This window comes from Nycticebus coucang, chromosome 12 (assembly GCF_027406575.1).
Source record: "Nycticebus coucang isolate mNycCou1 chromosome 12, mNycCou1.pri, whole genome shotgun sequence".
NCBI lineage: Eukaryota > Metazoa > Chordata > Mammalia > Primates > Lorisidae > Nycticebus > Nycticebus coucang.
In genome coordinates, this window is record NC_069791.1 from 107,777,453 (window position 1) to 107,797,211 (window position 19,759).

General features: G+C 40.6%; 1 protein-coding gene and 1 pseudogene across 1 annotated transcript in view; one reads left to right on the forward strand and one right to left on the reverse strand.

Annotated features, from left to right (window-relative positions):
- ATF7IP2 (activating transcription factor 7 interacting protein 2) overlaps positions 1-1,959 on the forward strand; it is a 243,054-nt gene extending 241,095 nt beyond the window's left edge. Inside the window, exons 13-14 of the mRNA XM_053556334.1 lie at positions 28-99; positions 1,945-1,959. Coding sequence (XP_053412309.1) covers positions 28-99 — 72 coding nt within the window. The 3' untranslated portion in view covers positions 1,945-1,959. The remainder of the gene's footprint in view (positions 1-27; positions 100-1,944) is intronic.
- A 4,175-nt stretch (positions 1,960-6,134) lies between these two features.
- LOC128563057 (uncharacterized) lies at positions 6,135-6,231 on the reverse strand (annotated as a pseudogene).
- Positions 6,232-19,759: the final 13,528 nt, after the last annotated feature.

The following is a 19,759-nucleotide window of genomic DNA, read 5'->3' on the forward strand; positions in this document are numbered from 1 at the left end:
TTTACTTTTCATTGTTCTCAATTTCAGGGTAAAGTTTCATTTATAGACGAGCCCCTCACCCAGGGAGCATCTTATACGCCCTCACAATGTGCACATTAGGTGAGATGTCCTTCTCATGTCCTCCCTCCTTCTACCATATGTCCCCAACCCCCTTCCCACTACCTCCAAACTGGACTATAATAGTGTTACACCGCAGGTGTAATCCCACAAATAACCCTCCCTCCACCCCCCATCCCCCTCCCTCCCCTCCCTTTCCCCCATTCCCCTATTCTTGGGTTATAACTGGGTTATAGCTTTCATGTGAAAGCCATAAATTAGTTTCATAGTGCTGTTCTTATCTTGTTGTCTGAATTCACACAGATTGAAACCTTGGTTGCTCTTTGTCACTCTTCACCTGGATGTCATTGTTATCGCTCATTTCCTATGGCCCAGGAAGCGGCCATTGCAGCAGCAGCAGGGAGAGGGAGGGGAAGGGGAAGTCACCAACTACAAGCTGAGTCCCTCACACACACACTCACTCACTTGCTCTCTCACACACAACATGGATAAGACTATATATTTTTAACTTGTATAAGTCTTTCTAAAAACAAAACAATCAAAATTTTAGCCCTTGAAGTACATAGATATTTTGTATATAAGAATATACAAAAGTAGGGTGGTTCCTGTGCCTCAGTGAGTAGCGGGCGGGCCCCATATACTGAGGGTGGCAGGTTCAAACCTGGCCCTGGCCAACCTGCAAGAAAAAATAGCCAGGCGTTGTGGTGGGTGCCTATGGCCCTAGCTACTTGGGAGGCTGACCAAGAGAATTGCCTAAGCCCAGGAGCTGGAAGTTGCTGTGAGCTGTAACGCCATGGCACTCTACCAAGGGTGACAAAAGTGAGACTGTGTCTCTAAAAAAAAAAGAAATATACAAAAGTAAAAGAAAAATGTATATTTCTACTACACTGGTAGAAATAGAGATTTCATCGGATTATGCTATACCAAATCCAGATGTTTACATTCAGGATGACACAAGGTAACTTCTTTTCCTTGGTCAGTTCTAGAAATGTATCACATTGGCAGATAACACATAAGTAAGCTGCTTATTGAGTACTGGCTGCTGAAAGCAGTCAAATAGAAGTCTGATGCTTTCGTATTTGGTTTCTTCACCAATACATTTGACTATCAGATCTGGAGTGTTATTCATCATTTCTTCAAAAGTCTGCTTTGCTCCTTTTTTCTCTTATTTTGGAAAAGTTTATGCCTTATGCTGGGGTTTGGAATCTATCTACTATCTGAATTTCTGTGTCTCTTGCAATACTCGGAAAGTTCTCCGCCATAATGTCTTGGAGTAGAGAGTTTGTGCCTTTGCGACCCTCCTCTTCTCCTTCAGGAATTCCTATGATTTGGATGTTTGATTTCTTAGAATGATCCCGTAACTCTCTCAGGAAATATTCTGCTCTTTTTCTCCATTTTCCTGCTTCTTTGAATGCTTGGGATAGTTCAAAATTCTTGTCTTCTTTATCTGAGAGTCTTTCTTCACACTGCTCAACTCTTTATGAGGGACTATACTGTATTTTGAAGCTCCTTGAGTACCTTTCTCAATCCCTTTAGCTCTGCTATATCTTTCCTCATTATGTCCTTATCCTTGGTGACTTTGTCTTTGAATTCATTAATTTCTTGAGACAACTTCTGAGCTATTTTTTGGTTCTCTGTTTCCATCTTTTCCTCCATTCCAATTATTTTATTTGCCATCCATACTCTAAATTCTGTTTCTGACCATTTCAGCAATTTCTCTGTGGATGGAATTCTGTGTTGTATTTTCTTTGATTTCCCCAAGCGGTGTTGATCTGCTCTGATTTTTCATGTTGCCAGAGTTCTCAGCTGATTCCTCCTCATAAGTATTTTCAGCTTATTTTTTTCTTTTTTAATATGTTAATTATAGTTTTTTATTTGAATTGATAGGTTGTCCCTGATGAGTCCCCTCCTCACTCACCATTGCAGTGCCACCAGTGCACTGACAAAGGCAGACGAGTGGTGAATCCACAGCCCCAGACAGTGTCTCCAAGGGGTAAGAATCAGTAGGCAGTATTGGCTCAGAGTTCCAATCAAAGTCTTTCTCTCTCCACCCACCACATCAAACTCAGGAGGCTGCCCAGCTGACAGCACTGGTCCAGAGTTCAGGAATGATGCTTATGTGCTGGGCACCATCCAGCCAATCCAGCACTGAGGGCTGCAGCTCCGTGGGACAGCGTATGGCGAGAGCTCAGATTTTTTTTTTTTTTTGAGTCTCAAGCTGTTGTTCTCAGTAGAGTGCTATGGCATCATAGCTCACAGCAACCTTGAACTCTTTTTCTTTTTTTTTTTAGAGACAGAGTCTCACTTTATCACCCTCGGTAGAGTGCTGCCGCCCTCGGCATATGGGGCTGGCACCCTACCCACTGAGCCACTGGTGCACAACCTCCAACTCTTGAGTTCAAGCAATCCTCTTGCCTCAGTTTTTTTAGTTTTAGTAGAGACAGGGTCTCTGCTCAGGCTGGTTTTGAACTTGCGAGCTCAAGCAATCTAGTTGCCTCAGCCTCCCAGAGTAGTGGAACATGAATTTTAAAGAGCTTAGATTGCCTTGAGTAGACTTAGTAAAAACATGTAAGTTAAAGATTGCCAGTGAGGCCATAGAAGGAAATTAGGAGCACAGTAGAGAAAACTTAGGTAGGCTTAGAGAAGCTTCATAAGTAGACTACTGGTAGAAATACAGACATCAAAGCACTGCTGGGGGCGACACCTGTGGCTCAAAGGAGTAGGGCGCTGGCCCCATATGCCAGAGGTGATGGGTTCAAACCCAGCCCCGGCCAAAAACTGCGGAAAAAAAAAAAAGATCAAAGCACTGCTGGTAAGAAGTCAAAAGGAAAATGAGAAACATCGTACTGGAAACTGGAGAAAAAAAATTGTTTTTTAGGGGTAGGAAGCTTAGCCAAATTGTGTCCTACAGTTTATATGGAAAACAGTACTGACAAGCATGACAAGCATGAATTTGGATTTTTTCAGGCTGATTAGATTTAAGAGCAAAGTGTGGAACATTCAGCTTACTTTCTTCTTGCTTCTTATAGTAAAATGTGAGAAGAAAGAGATGGATTGAAGGAGGAATTGTTTAGTAAGAAAGAGCCAGGACTTGATGATTTGGGAAATTTTTCACTATCCAGATTGTAGAAGTCTGTAGGAGGTTCGCTGCCAGAAAAGCATGCTCTATAGAGAAAGCCAAATGTTTTGCTGGACAGCCCTGTGTTAGTGCCTTAGAAGGCTCAGAAGATGACATTATTCAGTCACACTTAGGGTTCTGTGAGATTGGGCCTAGAACTCTGTTCAGTAGGCACTTACTCTGATTAGGTTTCACCACAAGGTCACAGTATTCAGTCACACAGAGGCTCTTTGAGGATGTTAGACATATGATACTCTTTCAACATATGCAGGCAGTTACCCTGTTTGGGATTCATGTATAGATCCTGACTTCCTCTTCTGTACTGTATTTACCCTGAAATTGACTTTTGAGGCCTGGCTGGTGGCTCACACTTATAATCCTAGCAGTCTGAAAGGCCAAGGTGGGTGGATTGCCTGAGCTCACAGGTTTGAGACCAGCCTGAGCCAGAGCGAGACCTCTAAAAGAGTCTCTAAAACTAGCCAGGCATTGTGACTGGCACCTGTAGTCCCTGCTTACTTGGGAGGCTGAGGCAAGAAAATCGCTTAAGCCCAAGAGTTCAAGGTAGCTGTGAGCTGTGATGCCACAGCACTCTACCAAGGGTGACAAAGTGAGAGTTTGTTGCAACAACAACAAAAAATAACTCTTGCCATGGTGTACCAGTGGGCTTTATTCTTCTGGCTCCACTGGGTCTTCAGTTGCATTCCTGCAGGTGCTGCTGCTGAGTGGGAGGTTGGCCTTGCCACTGCAGTGGAGTGGGTCCTCTGATTCTGCAGTGATGGAGGTGAGAGTTGGCCACTACTGCTACAGGTTTGGGGCGAGTGCTGGGTCTCTGGCTTCCTTGGCATCCAGTGCAGGATATGTGGAGAGTAAGAAGAAAACTTAGGTGACTCACTGTGCTGTTTTGCTCATCAGTCTGTCTTTTTCTTTATAAAGTAACTATCAGAGTTATTTTATGATTATTCATTAAAATATGATGATCATAAGAAATATGATTGGTGGTTCTGGCCTAGGGAGTGGGAGAGGATGTTAATGATTTCTTTTCTCATCTCTGGTGGTCCTCAACATTTGGGGGCTTTATAATTGTTAGGGGTGTTCCTCCTGTGGGCTGAGAAAGAATTCTCATCTCAGAGGAAGATAATTTTTGAAGCCAAAAGTTTATTTTACTTTCCAAGGGAAAAAAGGTCTTAATGTGAAAGAAAGAAGTAAGGCCAGCCCTGAGGACAAGTAGCTTGGGCTTTTATTGGAATTTTATTTTATTTTATTTTTATTTTTATTTATTTATTTTTTGAGACAGAGTCTCAAGCTGTTGCCCTGGGTAGAGTGCCATGACATCACAGCTCACAGCAACCTCAAACTCTTGGACTTAAGCGATCCTCTTGTCTCAGCCTCCCAAGTAGCTGAGACTACAGGCGCCTGCCACAACACCGGGCTATTTTTTGGTTATAGTTGTCATTGTTTAGCTGGCCTGGGCCTGGTTTGAACCCGCCAGCCTCAGTGTAAGTGGCTGGCACGCTAACCACTGTTCTGCAGATGCTGAGCCAGAAGGCAGTTTGCTTTCCAGAGTAATAGTAATTCAAAATGCTAACAGAAGGTGGTTGTTTTCCAGAGCAGTGGTCTTATCTGACTTTGTGGAATGTCATCTGACGGATGCTTAGGTTTGGGGGCTCCATGACCTTTTCTGTTTGTTATTTTTGCAAAACAAGCTCATAAAAAACAAGTTACCAAGTTTGCTTCTTGGTCAGGCAAGAAGCACACACTGGAGCCAGCACACTGTTATGTGCAGGGATGTTTCTGTGTTAGATGATTTACTAGCAGTGTCACCCTTTGAATAATATTGATTTTTTTTTTCTTTAAGAGACAGAGTCTCACTTTGTCACCCTCATTAGAGTATCGTGGTGTCACAGCTCACAGCAACCTCCAGCTCTTGGGCTTAGGTGATTCTCTTGCCTCAGCCTCCCGAGTAGCTGGGACTACAGGTGGATTATTTTTTTCTTAATGGTGTAGTTAGAGGGGAGGATCAGGGAAAAGTGTGTCTATACCACCTTGTCCTTGAACTGAAAGGATACCAGATATCTTTTGATACTGCCTTCCAGGGTTGTGAACACCTATTTCTACATATAAATTCTGTTAGGGGGACTTTACCTAACAAATGCAATCAGTGTAACTTGGTTTCTTGTACCCTCTAAGAATCCCCAACAATAATAAATAAATAAATAAATTCTGTTTAAGGTAGTATTTCAGAATTATGCCGTAAGTGTGTCTACATTTTTGTTCATGCTGTCCCCTAGAAAAGTACATGAGTTGGGCAAGCAGTTGATCCTTTTGAATTAATGTATACATATATTTTAGAGGCTGCAAGTTCCCAATTGAAAAGAAGTGTGGGTTAAATATTTCAGCTTTAAGTTTTAAATAAACTTGTCAACTGGAAGAGCAAGTTTATCAGTCTGATTTATTTCTGTTACTTATTAGAAGAATAACAACAGTAAAAAGTTTGGCTGTTAAACTATGTGGTGTTTATTATTTTCTTTTCTTTCTTTTTTTTTTTTTTTGAGACAGAGCCTCAAGCTGTCGCCCTGGGTAGAGGGCTGTGGCATTACAGCTCACAGCAACCTCCAGCTCCTCGGCTTAAGTGATTCTCTGCCTCAGCCTCCCAAGTAGCTAGGATGACAGGCACCCACCACAACGCCCCGCTGTTTTTTGGCTGCAGCCGTCATTGTTTGGCGGGCCCAGGCTGGATTCGAACCCGCCAGCTCAGGTGTATGTGGCTGGCGCCTTAGCTGCTTGAGCCACAGGCGCCGAGCCGGTGTTTATTATTTTCTAAAAGTAAATCTAATAGGACTAAAATGTTAAATGTTAACATTTAACATAAAACTAAAATGTTATCTAAGTACAAATATCTAAGATATTTGTTTTCCTTTCTTTCCATCCAACCTGGGAAGTTGATTTGTGCTATTATTTTTTTCACATCAAGAATCAAAATAGTAACAAGATTTGAGCGAGACACATCTCACACATAAATACAGAAACCCAGTCATGCTTATGAACTACAAAAGGATTGCCCATGCCCATCATTTTTTTTTTTAAGTTTTTAAAAATTCAATTTGGTAGGCAAATCACAATCATGGTGGTCAGCCATTGAGTACATATAATTATATATTTCACCACATGTATAATATTTTCCAAAGTGAATTTTACCTATCATCAATTTTTGTGGCAGGACACAATTGGTAACCACACCTTCAACTACTTTTTTATTACTCATTTAACAGGTTGTAAATTCAGAAACCATGAATTTGAGTAAGAATTCAGAGTCATTTAATAGTCCAGTAGAAAGAATGACTTCTGTGAACTATGAACCACCTTCAAATAAAGTGAAAAGATTAATTTGTTGCTGGATTGTGATGATTCTGTTTCTGAAAGGTAGGCATTTCCATAAAGATACATAAACTTATTTATCTAAGTCTGTGCTTTTTTTTTTTTTTTTTTTTGTAGAGACAGAGTCTCACTTTATGGCCCTCAGTAGAGTGCCGTGGCCTCACACAGCTCACAGCAACCTCCAACTCCTGGGCTTAAGGCGATTCTCTTGCCTCAGCCTCCCGAGTAGCTGGGACTACAGGCGCCCGCCACAACGCCCGGCTATTTTCTGGTTGCAGTTTGGCCGGAGCCGGGCCCGAACCCGCCACCCTCGGTATATGGGGCCGGCGCCCCACCGACTGAGCCACAGGCGCCGCCCTAAGTCTGTGCTTTTAAATGTATTCCCTTCCCTAAAGCTTCACATTCGTTACTATCTTTGTCCATTGTGAAGCAATAGAATTGATTCTCCAAAGCTTTAATCATTGTTGTTTAACAGTACTAAAATTTTGATTTAGTTAGGGGATCAGGTTTTTTCTTATGATACTCCCCATTTTTGATACAGTGATTAGAATGACCTGCTGGATCACTCCAGTAGTTCTCAATTATACACATGAAAAAAGCAAGATGTTATGAAACAGTGATTTAAAAATACGATTAAGGAAGAAGCTGGCCACAGTGATGGGTGCCTATAGTCCTAGCTTTCTGGGAGACTGAGGCAGGAAGGCGATCTCTTGAGCTCAGGAGTTAAGAGGCTATAATGTGCTATACTGGTGCCCGTGACTAGCCACTGCACTATAGCTTAACACAGTCAGACCCATCTAAAAAAAGGACACAGACAAGTAGGTACCTAAAATTAGTTCCCTGTCTGTTGAAAGTAACATCATGATAACTTCAAACTATAATGAAGAAGTTCACTTATTTGTGTCTAATTGAATCATAAAACAGCTAAGACATCTATTATCTAACTAGTCTAAAATATATTTGGGACTGGTAGGGAAGAAGTGTTTTAGTTTAACAAAGCAACATGATTAGTGGTCCTGGTTCAAGGCAGGGGACAGGAGAGATGTTAATGAATTCTCAGCCTTATAGGATTATTAATTTTTTTTTTAATTGAGACAGAGTCTCACTTTGTCACCCTCAGTAGAATGCTGTGGCGTCATAGCTCACAGCAACCTCAAACTCTTGGGCTCAAATGATTCTCTTGCCTCAGCCTCCCTAGTAGCTAGGACTACAGGCACCCACCATAACACCTGGCTATTTTTGTTTGTTTGTTTGTTTGTTTGTTTTGTTTTTTGAGACAGAGTCTCACTATTTCACCCTCAGTAGAGTGCTGGGGTGTCACAGCTCACAGTAATTTCAAACTCTTGGGCTTAACCGATTCTCCTGTCTCAGCCTCCCAAATAGCTGGGACTATAGGCACCTGCCACAATGCCCAGCAACTTTTTTTTGTTGCAGTTGTCATTGTTGTTTTAGCTGGCCCAGGCCAGGTTTGAACCTGCCAGCCTCAATGTATGTGGCCGGCTCTCTATCCACTAAGCTACAGACACTGCCCCCAGCTATTTGTTTTTTTGTTTAGCACGCCCAGGCCAGGATTAAACCTACCAGCCCCAGAGCATGTGGCTGGTGCCCTAACCATTCAGCTATGGATGGCTTCCAATTATTAATTCTTTTTTTTTTTTTAATTTGGTAGAGACAAAGTCTCACTTTATCACCCTCAGTAGAGTGCCGTGGCGTCACACAGCTCACAGCAACCTCCAGTTCCTGGGCTTAGGTGATTCTCTTGCCTCAGCCTCCCCAGTAGCTGAGACTATAGGCGCCCGCCACCCGGCTATTTTTTTGTTGTAGTTCAGCTGGGGCTGGGTTTGAACCCGCCACCTTCAGTCTATGGGGCCAGCACCCTACTCACTGAGCCACAGGCGCCACCCCAGATTATTAATTCTTAACATTCAACCCTTAAAATACCCGATATTTACTTACATGTGTTAAATTACATCTCAGTTTTTAAAAAGAGGATAATATATAACCAAAAATAAGAGAATTGAATGATGGTCATTATTTGAAGAACAACACCCTTTCCTGCAAATAAATATACATACATAAGGAGGCTATAAAACAAAGGAGGAGCATTTCAGATCTACACCATTTACAGTAGATTTCTGATATTTGAGGATTTAATATACAGTTTTGACCCTTTAGGAAATTCATTAATATTCCATGATATTGAGGCCTGCGTTTTAGTTTTCAGCCTGGATCCTGCTGTCAAGAAGGCATTTAAGTTGCTGAAAGTAAGAGTCACATTTTATTGGTGATGCATGTGCCAAAACTCATGAAATGATAAAAAGAAAAAATGAAGTGCAGATTCTGGAAGGGAAAAAGTTGAAGACACCATGAAAATATCATTTCATAGGTAAGTATGTCTAATTTAGCAGTGGCTTGTATCTCTGATATGAACAAATCCACCATACTGAAGGCAGAACCTACAAGTTGTAAAACTGTTTCAGGCAGCACTCTGAGACCATGAGGAGTTTGCAAATAGGTATAACAAATGTATAACTTATCTCTGATGGCTTCTTTGACAACTTTTATAAAACATTTAAGGAAGAAATAACAGCATCTTGAACAGACTCCTCTAAAGAGCAGAAAAGAAACTCTTCAGTTCATTTTATAAGGCTAGTATAACCCTGAAACTAAAGTCAATTTTAAAATTTTAGGCCAGGTGCTATAGGTGGCTCATGCCTATAATCCCAGCACTCTGGGAGGCTGCAGCCGGAGGATCCCTTTAGCTCAGGAGTTCAAGACAAGTCTGAGCAAGGGCAAGATCCCATCTCTACTAAAAATAGAAAAAATTAACTGTGTGTTGTAGATGTCTGTAGTCCAGCTACTCGGGATATAATTGTTCTAAATAAAGTACTAGTAAACCAAGTTCAACCACCTGCAAAAGTTGGGTATGACTCAGGAATGCTGCAATGTTGGTTTAACAATTTTAAAATCAATTATTAGCCTGGGCATGGTGGCTCATGCACTCTGGGAGGCTGAGGCGGGTGAATTGCTTGAGTGTAGGAGTTCAAAAACAGCCTTAGCAAGAGCAAGATCCCGTCTCTACTAAAAATAGAAAAACTAGCCAGGTGTTGTATTAGGTGCCTATAGTCTCAGCCACTCGGGAGGCTGAGATAAGAGAATCACTTGAGCCCAAGAGTTTGAGGTTGCTGTGAGCTGTGATGTCCCTGAACTATACTGAGGGCAACAAAGTGAGACTGTCTCAAAAAAAAGAAAAGAAAAGAAAAATTGATCTATTTTACAACATTAAAATTAGAAACTTCTTTTCTCAAAAACACCATAAAAATAGTGGGAAGACAGGCCATCAAGTGGTAGAAGATACTCACATCACTAGCGGACTAGTATCCATGATATACATAAAGAACTTCAACAGGGCGGCGCCTGTGGCTCAAGGAGTAGGGCGCCAGTCCCATATGCCGGAGGTGCCGGGTTCAAACCCAGCCCCGGCCAAAAAAAAAAAAACCACAAAAAAAAAAAAGAACTTCAACAAATCAATGAGTAAAAGCCAGATAAGATGAGAAAAATGGGCAAAAGACTTGTACATCGACTTCACAAAAGAGGAATTCCAAATGGCTGATAAACCTATGAAAATGTGTTTATCTTCATTAGTAATCAGGGAAATGCAAATTAAAAACCACAATGAGTTATCATTGCTTATCAGGTAAGGAAAAAATAAAGCATTCAACAATCTGGCAATAGTGGGTATTGGTGAGGTTTTGAAATGAAGGGAATTGTTTTGTTTTGTTTTTAATTTATTGCAGTTGTCATTCAGCTGGCCTGGGCCGGATTCGAACATGACACTGTCGGGGTATGTGGCTGGTGTCATAACTGCTGTGGTATGGGCACTGAGCTGGGAATTGTTTTTATTTAATGTTTTGCTGTTGGTCAAATAATTGGCACACTATTGTTGGGGGAAAATATGGTATTATCTAGAAATACTGAAGATCTAGATAGCCTTTGCCCTAGCAGTCTTCATTCCTTGATGTATACCCTAAGTGGAGACAGGTACTCAATTGTAATAGATATATGTATAGGAATGTTCATTAGCAGCATTTTCCATAATAGCCAAAAGCTGGAAGGAAAAAAGGTCTAGCTCCAGTTCAAAAGTGAAATTATCACAAAAGAAAGTGAAATTGTGGTAAATTTTTACTGTGGAATGTTACACAGTAATGAAAATGAAGGAACTACAGTCATATGCAATAGTATGAGTTATTCCCACCAAAGCATTATTGGAAAGCAGACACAATAGTATAGTATGATTCTGTTTAACTGAAGATCAAAAATAGCCATAAAACAAAATTTGTTATTTAGGGATTCAGGGCTAGATGGTAAATTTGTAAAACAAGGAAATCAGCACAGATGCCAATTTGAGGGAAAGTTCATGATACAAGATAGAGGCACCTGGGCTTCTAAAATGCTGATGATTTAAGATTTATTTACCTGAATGGTGCTAGCTTTACCTGGGTGCTAGCTTTATAATTACTTATTAAAGGGAACATGTATTTTTAATCCAATTTGAAGATAATTATCTCTTAACTAGAAATTTTATTTGTTTAATGTAATCTTATTGATATATATGGGTTCATAATTACCTTACTGCTTGTTTTCCGTTTCATAGATATGTTATGGTCATTTCCCCCATGTGTATCTTATCTCTTTATTATAGCCATCTTTTGAATTAACCTGGATTTTTTTCTCATTCCCCATTACCTTGTTAACTATACATCTTGCATTGTTCCTTTAGAAGCCATCCTAAGATCATGATATGGATTGTTACTCCTTAGAGTCTGATATGAAGTACTTCTTTTACCATTTTGTAGATAATGCTTGACTTTAGAATACTTTGCCTCTCGATCTTTTGTGTTTCTAATCATGTTAATTTTCATTATTTTTAAATCCCTCAATTTATTATTTATATAAATACTGTCATTGTTCACTTAGACTTACTCACATAGTTACTCCTTCTATTTGTTGCTCTTCATTTTTTCCTGTATTTTCCTCATTTATATTTCCATCTTTCCATCTGGGATAATTTGTCTTCAGCATAAGAATTCCACTTATTGGGGCAGTGCCTGTAGCTCAGTGAGTAGTGTGCTGGCCCCATATACCGAGGGTGGGGGGTTCAAACCTGACCCCGGCCAAACTGCAACAACAACAAAAAAAATAATAAATAAACCTGGCCTGAAGAATTCCACTTATCGGTGGTACCTGTAGCTCTGAGGCTGGTGGGTTCGAACCCACCCTGGGCCAGCAAAAATAAATTAATTAATTTTAAAAAAGAAATAGAAGTCAGAAAATAATGTGACATCTTCCAAGTGCTGAAAGAATCTAACTGCCCACCGACCCATGCAAAAATGAAAACAAAGTGAAGTTATTCATTGGCTCTGGTGCCGTGACCACTGTGCTATGGGTGCCGAGCCAGTGATTTCTATTTCTGTTGTTTTTTAATATAATCTTACTGTTGCTTCTTTGAGAATAATGTCTCAAGTTTGCTTTTAAGATATTCTGCTTACCTTTTGTTTTCATCGATATGCTACCTACTATTAAATGTTAGGTAGCAGGGATGGGTCGTTTGCTTTTGTTGTAATTTATATCAATAGGTGGCTTGATGTCTTTTGCTACCTTTAGAAAATTCTTTTTTTTTTTTTTCCAGTTTCTGGCCAGGGCTAGGTTTTGAACCCGCCACCTCAGGCATATGGGGCCAGCGCCCCACCTCTTTGAGCCACAGGCGCCACCTGGAAAATTCTTGTCCATTATCTCTTCAGATATTGCTTCTGTGCAATTCTTTATCTTCTTACTTTCTGATATGCCACAGTTACATGCTTTTCTGTGTAGTCCATCTATTTTGCTCTTCACGCTTTGGTCTAGATATTTTCTACTAACCTGTGTTCCAAGTGGCTATCAAATTCATGTGTTAAATTCTTTTTTTTTTTTTTTGGAGACAGAGTCTCACTCTGTCACCAAGCTAGAGTATCAAAGCTTCACTCTAGCTCACAGTAACCTCAAACTCATAAGTTAGAGTGAGCCTCCTGCTTCAGCCTCCTGTGGGACTACAGGCACCCAACTAATTTTCTATTTTCAGTAGGGACAGGGTATCACTTTGCTTAGGCTGGTTTCATACTCTTGAATTCAAGGGAACCTCCCAGAGTGACAGGATTATAGGCATGAGCCGCCATGCCCAGCTGTCCACAGGGTTTTCAGGTAGCCCTCCCTCCTTTAAGGTAGACCCTATTTTCTGTCTTGGTGTGTGCTTAGTGACTCACTTCTGGTGAATAGAATATGGCAAAAGTGACCTGTGAGTAGATCATGAAAAACACTAGTTTCCTTGTTCTCTCTCGGATCACTTGCTCTGAGGAAAGTTAACAGCTGTGTCATGAGGACATCAAGTAAGCCATGCGGAGTTCCGTGTGGTGAGCTATCCTCCCAACAGCTGTGTGAATGACCCAATTTGGAAGCAGAGGTCCCATCCCTGACCAGACCAGATGACTACGGCTCCAACTGACATCCTGAATGCAACCTCATGAGGGACTCTGAGCCAGAATTTCTCAACTGCACCGCTCATTATTTACCCACAGAAATGAAGATAATGAAAGTTTAGGTTTTTAGGCCATTATGTTTTTATGTAAATTGTTACACAGCAATAGAATTGAGCAGATTGGAGGATAGTGTGCAATTTTTTTTTTTTTAGAGACAGAGTCTTACTTTGTCACCCTCGGTAGAATGCCTTCTGTACTCTAAATATCTTTCCTCACCCTAAGTCTTTTCACTAACCCAGTGGTCTGCAATCTTTATAAGATTTAGTCTTTTCTGATTTTCCCTCATTCCATGGTGCAGCCTTCTCTAAGAGGAGTGAAAACCTGGGGTGTGTCCTATGGCTCCCCCTCTATTGCTGGTCTTATATTTTCATTTTTGTCATCTCAATAGCAGCCCGCTTTTATTTATTTATTTATTTATTTGCTTGGCTTCTTAGCATTCCTGCTTGGCTGAGCTAACACACACTTTGAGGGGAACCCAGTGGCAGGTTCACATCTCTATACCCCTCTGGGATCTTAGGCCCTCACATTTTGGCTACCACCACAGCTTTCTTGTGCATTTGAATAGATATTTTTATTTTTTATTTTTTTACTTAAAAAGTATTTTTTAGGTCGAGCTCAGTGGCTCATGCCTATAATCTGGGGTGCAGTGAATTGCCTGAGATCAGCCTGAACAAGAGTGAGAACCCTGTTTCTACTAAAAATTAAAAAAGTAGCCAGGCGTAGTGGCATATACCTGTAATCCCAGCTACTTGGGAAGCCGAGGGAAGAGGATTACTTGAACCTAAGAGTTTAGGTTGCTGTGAGCTATGATACTACAGCACTCAACCCAAGGTGACAGAGTAAGACTCTTATCTCCATTAAAAAAAGATTCCTTTTGTTAATATGGCTTTTCAAATTATTCAAGCCTCCATTATAGCTATTCTTTGTATCAATTTTCAAAAAGATTTAGGAAATAAAGGAACTTCTTTTTTTGGTTTGTTGTTTTTGAGACAGAGTCACCTCACCATGCTGACTTAAGTAACCACCATCCTATTTTCTAACACCATAAATTGCTTTTGCTTGTTTTTCACCTTTGTATAAATGGAATCATAGTCAGTGTGTCTTGCTTCTTTTATACCACATTATGTGTTGTGAGATCCATCCATGTTGTTGCTGGTTAGTTCATTCTCATTTGCTGTGTGTGTATAATACCCATCACATGAATGCACCACAATTTAGCTTTTGGTCACGGTCAGTCAAGTGGTTTGCAGATCAGAGAAATTACGAGTAGTGCTGCTGTGAACGTTCTTTTACATGTCTTTGGTGAATGTACATATATAAACTGCTGTTGGACATATCCCTGAGAGTGGAATTGCTAGATCACAGGCTAGGAGTATATTCAGGTTTGATAGGTATTGCCAAGGTGTTTACCAAAGAAGTTGCACTCCCACGACCAGTGTGTGAGATATTTATTACTGCATCTCCTTGCCAACACTTGGTATTATCTGTTTCTTTCATTTTAGCCATGTGGATATATAGCAGTATACTGTGGTTTTAATTTGTATTTCCTTCTAATTACAAAATTAAGCACACTTTCATGTTTGTTAGCCATTTGGATATATTCTTTTATGAAGTCTAAGACTTTGCCCTGTTTTCATCTTGGATTGCCTGTCTTAAGTTTTTTGTCAGATATATTTATTATATAAATATCTTTCCTCATCCTAAGTCTTTCAATTCTTCCGTGGTCTTTTATGACTGACTATACTTAATTTCGTAGTAGTGTTTTTTTCACATGTTCTTCTTTTCTAATGAATGCTCCATCTGTTTCAAATATTTTCTCCATCTTCCAAATTTATAAAACCATTAATCATAGTTATTTTAATGCCCTTGTTTTATAACTCCAGTATTTAGGTTACCTGTGCATCTGTTTCTCTCTTGCTCTCTCTTTTTTATCCTTCAATTGTTAGGTTTTTTGTTTATTTTTTTTTTTTAAGACAGATTTTTCACTATGTTACTCTTTTTTTTTTTTTTTTTCGTAGAGACAGAGTCTCACTGTACCACCCTCGGGTAGAGTGCCGTGGCGTCACACGGCTCACAGCAACCTCTAACTCTTGGGCTTATGCAATTCTCTTGCCTCAGCCTCCCGAGTAGCTGGGACTACAGGTGCCCGCCACAATGCCCGGCTATTTTTTTGTTGCAGTTTGGCCGGGGCTGGTTTGAACCCGCCACCCTTGGCATATGGGGCTGGCGCCCCACTCACTGAGCCACAGGCGCCGCCCCACTATTTTACTCTTGATAGAGTGCCACAGTGTCACAGCTCACAGCAACCTCAAACTCTTGGGCTTAATTAGCTGGGACAACAGGCACCCACCACAATGCTCAGCTATTTTTTGGTGGTAGTTGTGATTGTTGTTTGGCAGGCCTAGGATGGATTCAAACCCACAAACTCTGGTGTGTGTGGCTGGTACCCTAGCTGCTGAGCTACGGGCGCTGAGCCCAATTTATATTCATTCAGTTTTGCCTGTTAGCACTCTTTTGAGACTGCCAAAAATCAGGCCAACCATGGTGGCTCATGCCTTTAATCCTAGCCCTGAGAGAAGCTGAGGCTGATGGATCTCTTGATCTCAGGAGGTTTGAGACCAGCCTGAGCAAGGAGGGAGAGACCCCATCTCTAAAAATAGCTGGGCATTTTAGTGGGCATCTGTAGTCTTAGCTACTTGGGAGGCAGAGACAAGAGAATCGCTTGAGCCCAATAGTTTGAGGTTGTTTGTGAGCTATGATGTCATGGCACTCAACTCCAGGGCAACTGAATGAGACTGTATCTCAAAAAAAAAATAAAAGACTACCAAAAATCCCATCCTACTTTTAAAAGTCTTTCTGTATAGTTTCTTATACTCATAAGTAGCATTGAATTTGAAGTATTATAGCAGCAACTAATGAAAAGAAAAATTAAATGAAGACTATTTAGATTGATAAAGGATATTTACTAATACCAGCACTCTGGGAGTCCAAGGTGGGTGGATTGCTTGAGTTCACAAGTTTGAGATCAGCCTCAGCAAAAGCAAGACCCCATCTCTACTAAAAAATAGAAAAACTGAGGCAAGAGGATCAGTTGAGCCTGATTTGGAAGTTGCTGTGAGCTATAATGCCATGGCACTCTATCCAGGGCGACAGCTTTAGACTCTGTCTCAAAAAAAAAAAAAGAAAAGGTATTTACTGTATAATATTCTGAATATCTGAAAGAGTTACTTAAAATTTTCTTATACAGTAGAACCTCTGTAGTTGGCCACCTATTTTTTTAACATTCAGTGATCTATTTTAATGCAATTTTAATCCTTATTTCAATCTAAATGCAATAATAATCTGATAAGGTACATACATACAAAACTCTATATCCTGAATTACAAAAGCAGCCCATGGGACTATAACTCAAATCCATCCTTCTAATTCAACGATTCTCAACCTATTGGTCGTGACCCACAGGAACTGTATTAAAGGGCCACAGCATTAGGAAGGTTGAGAACCACTGCTGTAACTCCTAATCCTCTATTGGTGAAATTTTAGAACTATAGAAATTATCCTGAAAGTAGTCTTTGGCCACCTTCTTAAGTTGACCTAATTTTCATAGAATAGACATGCACCACATGTACACATCATTACAGTAGGCCTAGTTCCCTACGTTGATCACCTCCACGTGTTAACCAGTTTGCTACAGTCTCTTCTACTGTAGTTTAACAAAATGTAGTTTATCACTCTTTTATCCAATTCATGATTACTATTACCAGTAGAAAAAATATATACAAAACAAAGGTGGCAAGTTTTGTTCTCAGCTAAAAGTGGATAGGCAATCAAATATTCTCTCTTTTTTTTTTAATTTCAGTGGTAAGATAGGGTTTTATTAGACAGAAGGAGTAAAAAGCACCAGAGCTTCTGACAAAGGGAAAGACCCAGGTCGGAAGTCTTCCCAGAAATAAAATATTCTTTTTTTTTTTTTTTTTTCGGCCGGGGCTAGGTTTGAACTCGCCACCTCTGGCATATGGGACCGGCGCCCTACTCCTTGAGCCACAGGCGCCGCCCCAGAAATAAAATATTCTTAATAAGGCCAGGCGTGGTGGCTCACACCTGTAATCCTACCACTCTGGGAGTCTGAGGTGGGTGGGTTGCTTCAACTCAGGAGTTCAAGTGACTAAGAGTGAGACCCTGTCTCTACTAAAGACAGAAAAACTAGTTGGGCGTAGTGGCAGGCACCTGTAGTCCTAGCTCCTAGGGAGGCTGAGGCAAGAGGATCCCTTTAGCCCAAGAGTTTGAGGTTGCTGTGAGCTATGATGATGCCCTGGCACCCTATCCAGGGAGACAGAGTGAGACTGTCTAGAAAAAAAAATTTTTTTAAATATTCTTTTTTTTTTTTTTTTTTTTTGTAGAGACAGAGTCTCACTTTATGGCCCTCCGTAGAGTGCCGGGGCATCACACAGCTCACAGCAACCTCCAACTCCTGGGCTTAAGCGATTCTCTTGCCTCAGCCTCCCGAGTAGCTGGGACTACAGGCGCCCGCCACAACGCCCAGCTATTTTTTGGTTGCAGTTCAGCCGAGGCAGGGTTTGAACCCGCCACCCTCGGTATATGGGGCCAGCGCCTTACCGACTGAGCCACAGGCGCCGCCCCTTTTTAAATATTCTTATAAAAATTTAGCTCTAAATACTTATTTTTGTTTCTTACGTAGAAGTAATGGCAAATGTTACAATATTATTGATAAATTTTTAAATTTCTTTTTATTTTGTAGTCGTATATATTCATGAGGTGTACAAGAGCAGTTTCCCTGTACTGACATACTGTGGTGAAGTCAGGGCCTGCAGGACATGTATCACTAAAGCAACACACATTGTTGCCTTCTGTTGTCCACCTCTGCCAATAAATTTGATATGAAAAATTGTTAAATCAAATCTGCATTTGAAAATGTGCCTGGAAAATGTTGATTTCACAAAATAAAAATTAATATGCAGAAGTATTCTGTTTCTTCCCATGAAGCATTAACAGCTTACAGGAATTGATGTTTTGCTGTAAACAACTCAAAAATTAAAAAGAAATGAATTGTGTCTAGAGATTGTTCAACAGCTCAGGATTATCATTCCCAAGAGAAGTGAAATGAGCCCTACATTGTCCCCACCTGCTGCCTAGGGGCATTTTCCAGGTCAAAGGGCAGTGATGGAGACCAAACAGAGCTAGCGTCACAACATGCCTCATGTTCCACAGTATAGAGGAAAACATGTACACGAGTGAAATGGAATAAATAAAAGACCCAAGTTAAACTTGTAGATGAAATGAAATAAACTTGTATAAATGAAAAAGACATTAAATGGAAAAGTTGAGTGGACAGAATTAACAATGGAAATCAGTGATTTTTAAAAAATTGGTGAAATGGGAATGGAAACTGTTTGAACTAAAACACAAGAGCTAGCACAATGGCTCACACGTGTAATCCTAGCATTTAGGGAGGCCAAGGCAGAAGATTGTTTTAGCTCATGTGGAGCAAGTGCAAGACCCTATCTCTACTAAACATAGAAAAAATTAGCCAAGCATCATTTGGGCACCTGTGGTCCCAGCTACTTGGGAGGCTGAAGCAGGAGGATCATCTGAACCCAGGACTTTGAGGCTGCTGTGAGCTAGGCTCATGCCATGGCACTCGAGCCTGGGCAACAGAGTGAGACTCTGTGTCAAACAAAAAGAATAAAAAGTACTAAAATTAAAAAAAAAAGAACAGAAAAGGTTTTGGCGCCTGTGACTCAGTGGCTAGGAGCTGGCAGGTTTGAACCTAGCCCAGGCCTGCCAAACAACAATGACAACTACAGCTAAAAATATAGCCGGGCATTCTGCCAGGCACCTGTAGGCCTAACTACTCTTTTATCAGTGGTAAGATAGGGTTTCTGGAGGCTGAGGCAAGAGAATCTCTTAAGCCTAAGAGTTGAAGGTTGCTATCAGCTGTGATGCAATAGTACTCTACAGAGGGTGATATAGTGACTTTGTCTCAAAAAAAGAAAAGACAAGACTAATATATAGGTTGACACCTGTAGCTCAGTGGATAGAATGCTGGCCACATACACCAGAGGTGGTGAGTTCAAACCTGGCCTGGGCCTGCCAAACAGCAATGACAACTACAACACCAAAATAGTTGGACGTTGTGGTGGGCGCCTGTAGTCTCAGCTACTTGGGAAGCTGAGGCAAGAGAATTACTTAAGCCCAAGAGTTGGAGGTTGCTGTGAGCTGTGATGTTACTGCACTCTACAGAGGGCAACATGGTGAGACTCTGACTCAACAACAACAAAAAGACTAATATAATAATAAACAGCATCAGAAACCTATAGAATCAAGCAGTTTAGTATATTACTGGGATATCAGTAAGGCTAAGACAGGGGCAGCAGTTTAATATGTATATTACTGGGATATCACTAAGGCTAAGACAGGGCAGAAAAAATATTTGAAGATACAATATCTGAAGTTTTTCCATATTTGATATAGACTGGAAACCCAAAAATATAAAAAAAAAGTTCCCAAGCAGAAGAATCATAAAACCATACAAAGGCACATCATATCAGATTGCTGAAAGTAATGAGGAATAGAACATCTTCCAATAACCAGAGAGCGAAAAGGCACATCACATAGA